The 6,745-nt window shown below is 34.7% G+C and overlaps 1 protein-coding gene across 1 annotated transcript; it reads right to left on the reverse strand.

Annotated features, from left to right (window-relative positions):
* Positions 1 to 5,379: 5,379 nt before the first annotated feature.
* LOC126672526 (uncharacterized mitochondrial protein AtMg00810-like) lies at positions 5,380 to 6,330 on the reverse strand. The gene is made up of 3 exons (XM_050366481.1): positions 5,976 to 6,330; positions 5,677 to 5,789; positions 5,380 to 5,502 (listed from the first exon to the last, which is right to left on the reverse strand). Exons 1-3 carry the CDS (start codon positions 6,328 to 6,330, stop codon positions 5,380 to 5,382), a joined length of 591 nt encoding a protein of 196 aa, XP_050222438.1.
* Between the last annotated feature and the right edge of the window lie 415 nt (positions 6,331 to 6,745).

The following is a 6,745-nucleotide window of genomic DNA, read 5'->3' on the forward strand; positions in this document are numbered from 1 at the left end:
ACGTTTCACCTTTTTAGCGATTTAAGGGAAACGTTTACAAACGTTACGAATCAATACCAAACGTTTTACCTTTTTAGCGATTTAAGCCAAATGTTTACAAATGTTACGAAACAAATCCAAACATTTCGCCTTTTTAGCAATTTAAGCCAAACGTTTACAAACATTACTAAACAGATCTAAAGGTTTCCACTTTTTAGCAATTGAAGCCAAACGTTTACAAACATTATGAAAAAAATCCAAACATTTCACATTTTTAGCGATTTAAGCCAAACATTTACAAACATTACGAAATAAATCTAAACGTTTCACCGTTTTAGCGATTTAAGCCTAACATTTAAAATGTTACAAAAAATATCTAAACGCTTCATATTTTTAGCGATTTAATCCAAAGGTTAACAAACGTTACGAACAAATCCGAACGTTTCCCCTTTTTAGCGATTTAAGCCAAACGTTTCAAACGTTACAAAACCAATCCAAATATTTATAACTTTACAAAACAAATCCAAACGTTACACCTTTTTAGTGATTTAAGCCAAACGTTTACAAATATTACGAAAAAAATCGAAACGTTTCCCCTTTTTAGTAATTTAAGTAAAACGTTTACAAACGTTTGGATTTGTTTGTAACGTTTGTAAACGTTTGGCTTAAAAATGTAAAACGTTTGGATTTGTCGTAACGTTTGTAAACGTTTGGCTTAAATTGCAAAAAAGGGGAAACGTTTGATTTTGTTTCGTAATGTTTGTAAACGTTTGGCTTAAATTGCACAAACAGAGAAACGTTTCGTAACGTTTGTAAAGGCTTGGCTTAAATTGCAAAAAATGTGAAATGTTTGGATTTGTTTTATTTCGTTTTAAATGTTTGGCTTAAATCGCTAAAAAAGGGAAACATTTAGATTTTTTTCGTAATGTTTTAAACGTTTGGATTGGTTTCGTAACGTTTTAAATGTTTGGCTTAAATCGCTAAAAAGGTGAAACGTTTGGATTTTTTTTGTAACGTCCTAAACGTTTGGATTTGTTTTGTAAAGTCTTAAATGTTTGGCTTAAATCGCTAAAAATATAAAATGTTAGGATTTGTTTGGTAACGTTTGTAAACGTTTGGCTTAAATCGGTAAAAAGGTGAAACGTTTGGATTTGTTTCATAACGTTTTCAACGTTGGCTTGAATCGCTAAAAAGGTGAATCGTTAGGATTTTTTTCGTAACGTTTTAAATGTTTGGCTTAAATCGCTAAAAAGGGGAAATGTTTGGATTTGTTTCATAACGTTTTAAACGTTTGGATTGGTTTCGTAACGTTTTAAACGTTTGGCTTAAATTGCTAAAAAGGTCAAACGTTTGGATTTTTTTGTAACGTTCGAAACGTTTGGATTTGTTTCGTAACGTTTGTAAACGTTTCACTTAAATCGCTTTTTAAAAAGGTGAAACGTTTGGATTTGTTTCGTAATGTTTGTTAACGTTTGGCTTAAATCGATAAAAAGGTGAAACGTTTGGATTTGTTTCGTAACATTTGTAAACGTTTGGTTTAAATCAATAAAAAAGTGAAACGTTTGGATTTTCTTCATAACGTTTGTAAACGTTTTGTTTAAATCGCTAAAAATGTGAAATTTTTGGATTTGCTTCATAACGTTTGGATTTGCTTCATAACGTTTGGATTTGTTTCGTAACTTTTGTAAACGTTTGGCCTAAAGTGCTAAAAAGGTGAAACGTTTGGTTTTGTTTCATAACATTTGTAATCGTTTGGCTTAAATCGCTAAAAAGGTGAAACATTTGGTTTTGTTTTGTATGTTTGTAAACGTTTGGCTTAAATCGCTAAAAATGTAAAACGTTTGGTTTTTTTTCGTAACGTTTTAAATTTTTGTATTAAATTGCTAAAAAGCTGAAACGTTTGGATTTGTTTCGTAACATTTGTAAATGTTTGGCTTAAATCGCTAAAAAGGTGAAACGTTTGGATTTGTTTCGTAATGTTTCTAAACGTTTAGCTTAAATCGCTAAAAAGGTGAAAGGTTTGGATTTGTTTCATAACTTTTGTAAACATTTGGCTTAAATTGTTAAAAAGGAGAAACGTTTGGATTGGTTTCGTAACGTTTGTAAACGTTTGGATTTGTTTCGTAACGTTTTAAACGTTAGGCTTAAATTGCTAAAAAGGTAAAACGTTTGGTTTTGTTATGTAACGTTTGTATTGGTTTCGGAAAGTTTTAAACATTTGGCTTAAATCGCTAAAAAGGTGAAACGTTAAGATTTGTTTAGTAACATTTTAAATTTTTTTATTGGTTTTGTAACGTTTTAAACGTTTGTCTTAAATCGTTAAAAAGGTGAAACCTTAGGATTTGCTTCGTAACATTTGTAAACGTTTGTCTTAAATCACTAAAAAGGTGAAACGTTTGGATTTATTTCGTAAAGTTTATAAATGTTTGGTTGAAATTGCTAAAAAGGTGAAACGTATGGATTGGTTTCATAATGTTTGTAAATGTTTGGCTTTATTTCATAAAGTTTTAAACGTTTGGCTTTAATCGCAACTTTTTAAACATTTGGATTAGTTTCGTAACGTTTTAAACGTTTTGATCGGTTTTGTAACGTTTTAAACTTTTGTCTTAAATCGCTAAAAACGTGAAACGTTTGGATTTGTTTCGTAACATTTGTAAACGTTTGGCTTAAATCGCTAAAAAGGTGAATCGTTTGGATTTGTTTCGTAACATTTGTAAACGTTTGGCTTATATCGCTAAAAATATGAAACGTTTGGATTTGTTTCGTAATAATTGTAAACTTTTGGCTTAAATTGATAAAAAGTTGAAACGTTTGGTTTTGTTTCGTAACATTTGTAAATGTTTGGATTTTTTCGTAACGTTTTAAACATTTGGATTGGTTTTGCTAAAAAGGTGAAACGTTTGGATTTATTTCGTAACATTTTAATCGTTTGGCTTAAATCGCCAAAAAGGTGAAACGTTTGGTTTTGTTTCGTAACGTTTTACATTTTTAGCGATTTAAGCTAACTAGTGGGAATTCTGATTTTTCGATTCTCGCTAGAAAGCTCAGATTCGACCCGGGATGGTTTCTATATGTTCCTACACACTAATAAACATGATTAGCCTCTTAAAATTGATTGTCAAACTCAATTTTAGGGTTCAAATGGGACTTGGTCCAACAATCTCCCCCTTTTTGATTTTGACAATCAAATTACTCAAATGGCTAAGTTTGTGGGAGTTCAAAAGAACTTTGGCTCCCCCTCACTTTATGCACTCAAAATTTAAATGAATTTGAGACAAGCATAAAATAAATGCGATTTTAAAAACTTAGTCATTTTCGTAAAATTTGCAATTTAGAGAGATATGAAAAAATATGCAAGTATCTCTTCCCCTTTGTCAAAAACAAAAAGAGTAAAAACCTAGAGATCATAGGAACTTAATTGCGGAATTAAAAAATAGAAACATTAAGTGCGATAGATAAAAAGTTCAATACATAACAAAATAAGCACAAAACACAATTTTATTCAATTGACAAGACAAGACAAGGACTAGGAATAATAAAAACACATAAGTAATGTAATCCAAATAATGGTAGGAATTACAAGGCATTTTTGACAAAATGAAAAATGCAAGAAAAATAAAGCATAAAACAAATGAAAGAGAATGCATGAAATGAATGAGATGCAAATGATCAATCCTCTTCATCAATGTCATCAAAATCTTCTTCCTCAAAGACCGGAGTATGAACCGGAGAAGGCGGGAATTGAGCATCGAAGCGGTTCCGCAAATTGCCAAAATCGGACCGTAAACCACTAAACTCCGTTTCCATTCTTCCAAAGCGAATCTCAAAATTGTTGAAACGAGAATCCACATTCGTTTCCATCAAATTCATACGTCCAAACATCCGCACATTTTGACTATAAATGAGTGAGAGTATCTCATTCGTACTTGCACCTTGAGGAGGTAGCCAAGTAGGATCCATAGCCGGGGCCGGAATTTCCGCACCTTGAAAGCCCATTTGAGCCTCTTCCTCTACTTGTGACGCAAACTCCTCCGGATGAGCCAGTTCCCCCAATTGCCGTTGTCGCTTTCTCGCAAGCCTTCGCACTTCTTGTCCAATAACCCTATCTCCAAAAGGTAGTGGTAATGATCACCAACAACATTAAAAGGCCCCACTCGATTAACAAAGTAATCAAGATCGAGAAGGGACTTATTCCATCCAATAACAACGCCATGATTTTGACGTAGAGCCGAAGTGTAGGCTTTAGCCTTCTTGACTATTGCCGTGACGAAGGAGCCGACCCGAAGTGTGCCTCTCTTCCTTCCAAGTGCATGAAGATGTTCCATAAAATACCTAGCGCAAGAAAAGCGCTCTCCTTTGACCGCACACCACATAAAAAATAGGTCTTTGATGGGGACCTTCTCATTGCCTTCATGTCTTCCATTGATCGAATAAGTGATGATTCGATGGAAAACGAACAAAGGGAGAGTGGCAATAGACTTGGCAATTGCGGTGCGAGATTCGTGCCTCACGTCGGTTCTAACTTCCGCCCAAAAATCATGAATGGTGAACTCCTCAACACGAAGATAGTTTGTAGCAAAACCATCTTCAAACCCGAAGCACTCATCGATCTCCCTTGGTGTAAGCTTGTAGGTCTTTCCTTGAACTTGAAATGTCACTCCATAGAACCCGGAGCGATGATTTTCATTTGTGATCAAGTGAAGCGAATCAATCACTTCCTTTGTCAAATCCTCAATGGTTTCTTCTCTATTTTCAAGAACAAATTTTCTCCATCCCAAGGCATCAATGTAGGCTTCAACTTGAGCCCTTAATCCGTCAAAAGCCATATCCACAAGAGAAGGAAAACGAGTGCCTTCGATTTCCGCTTGTTCCATGTTACCCCTTCGAATGGCCAATTCCTCCATTTCCAATGTAGGAAGTTGAGTAGAAGCTTGAGCCGGAGCCATTCCCTTCGATTTAGAAGAAACCTTGGGTGCCATGATGTATGAATGAATGAAATGAGGATGACAAATGCAAGAGATTTTGAAATTTTGAGGGGTTAAAAGACTATTTTGCAAAAAAATATATTAGAAAGATTTGAGAGGTTTTGTAAAGAAGAAATGCTCTCAAAGGGAGTATTTATAGGGCTTAAGGAGTCCTAAAAACGGTCATAAACGGCTAGTTTTGGAAAAACTAGCCGTTTTGACAAGTGTCAAAACGGGCAGATTTTTGAAAAATCTGCATGAATCGCGCCCGAGATATGTTCATCGCGCCCGATATACATCAAACTAGCCGTTATATTCAAAAAGTCGGATGTATCACGCCCGCGAGAACTATATCTCGCCCGAGATTCATGCAGAAAAAAAATCATACTTTTTGTCTGTATATCACGCCCGAGATATGAAGATCGCGGCCGAAATACTAGCAGAGGGAAAAAAATTTTATTTCAGTTTGAAGATCTCGTCCGCGATATGTAGATAGCGGCCGAGATTCATTGAAATCATGATTTTTAACAATTTTCGAAAAGTTTGCACAATGCCAAGCCTTGATTCCAACACATATGGATAATTTATTATGGACAAACATCAAAATCATGTAACCATCATACAAAAGAGATTAACATGTATATTGGTCCAATCAATTAAAAGAAAGCACATAGTTAATTAAGAATAATTTGAATCAAATAAGGCAATAAGCACATTAGTTCAAATTACTCACATCAAGCATACCAAGCTCTCGAATGATAAAATGCATACGATCCTCATTTAGAGGCTTGGTAAAAATATCTGCAAATTGATTAGTAGCATCGATGAATTCGATTACTACATCACCTTTATGCACATGATCACGAATAAAATGATGTCGGATATCTATGTGTTTACTTCTAGAATGTTGAATTGGGTTCTTTGATAGGTTTATTGCACTAGTGTTGTCACATTTGATGGGAATGTGATCAAGTGCAATACCATAATAAAGAAGTTGTTACTTAATCCATAGGATTTGAGCACAACAACAACCGGCCGCTACATATTTGGCCTCCGCGGTTGACAAAGCTATGGATACTTGTTTATTACTACTCCAAGAGTTCAAACTTTGACCTAGAAATTGGCAAGTCCCGGAGGTACTTTTACGATCAATAAGACAACCCGCATAGTCGGCATCGAAGTAGCCAAGTAACCTAGGGTCCACATTTCTAGGGTAATAGATTCCTAGGTGTAAAGTGCCATGCAAGTATTTCAAAATACGTTTAACGGCATGCAAGTGGGATTCCTTAGGACAAGCTTGAAAACGAGCACATAAGCACACACTAAACATAATGTTGGGTCTACTAGCGGTAAGATAAAGGAGAGATCCTATCATACCTCGATACATTGTAATATCAATTCATTTACCTGATTTATCTTTGTCCAATTTAGTTGTGGTACTCATTGGTGTTTTGCTACTAGAGGAGGTCTCCATGCCAAACGTTTTGAGCATCTCCTTTGTGTACTTGGATTGATTGATGAAGATTCCATCCTTATCTTGTTTGATTTGAAGTCCAAGGAAGAACTTGAGCTCTCCCATGTTGCTCATTTCAAACTCCCTAGTCATACACTTAGAAAAATCTCTACATAGAGACTCATTAGTAGCACCAAAGATGATATCATCAACATAAATTTTCACAAAGAGAATATCATGCTTATGAGTCTTTGTAAAAAGAGTAGTATCAACCTTGCCTTTGAAAAAACCATTTGCAATCAAAAAGCTACTCAACCTATCATACCAAGCTCTAGGAGCTTGTTTTAAA

This window comes from Mercurialis annua, linkage group LG3, assembly GCF_937616625.2.
Source record: "Mercurialis annua linkage group LG3, ddMerAnnu1.2, whole genome shotgun sequence".
Taxonomy (NCBI): Eukaryota; Viridiplantae; Streptophyta; class Magnoliopsida; order Malpighiales; family Euphorbiaceae; genus Mercurialis; species Mercurialis annua.

What these genes read in the sequence shown, in the direction of transcription:
- LOC126672526 (XM_050366481.1), bottom strand. Translation starts at nt 6,330, where the DNA reads ATGTATCGAGGTATGATAGGATCTCTCCTTTATCTTACCGCTAGTAGA. An exon ending in GGCCAAATATGTAGCGGCCG is followed by an intron (nt 5,790 to 5,975) that starts GTTGTTGTTGTG and finishes ATGTGCATAAAG; the next exon opens with GTGATGTAGTAATCGAATTC. An exon ending in GAGAGCTTGGTATGCTTGAT is followed by an intron (nt 5,503 to 5,676) that starts GTGAGTAATTTG and finishes GTTGGAATCAAG; the next exon opens with GCTTGGCATTGTGCAAACTT.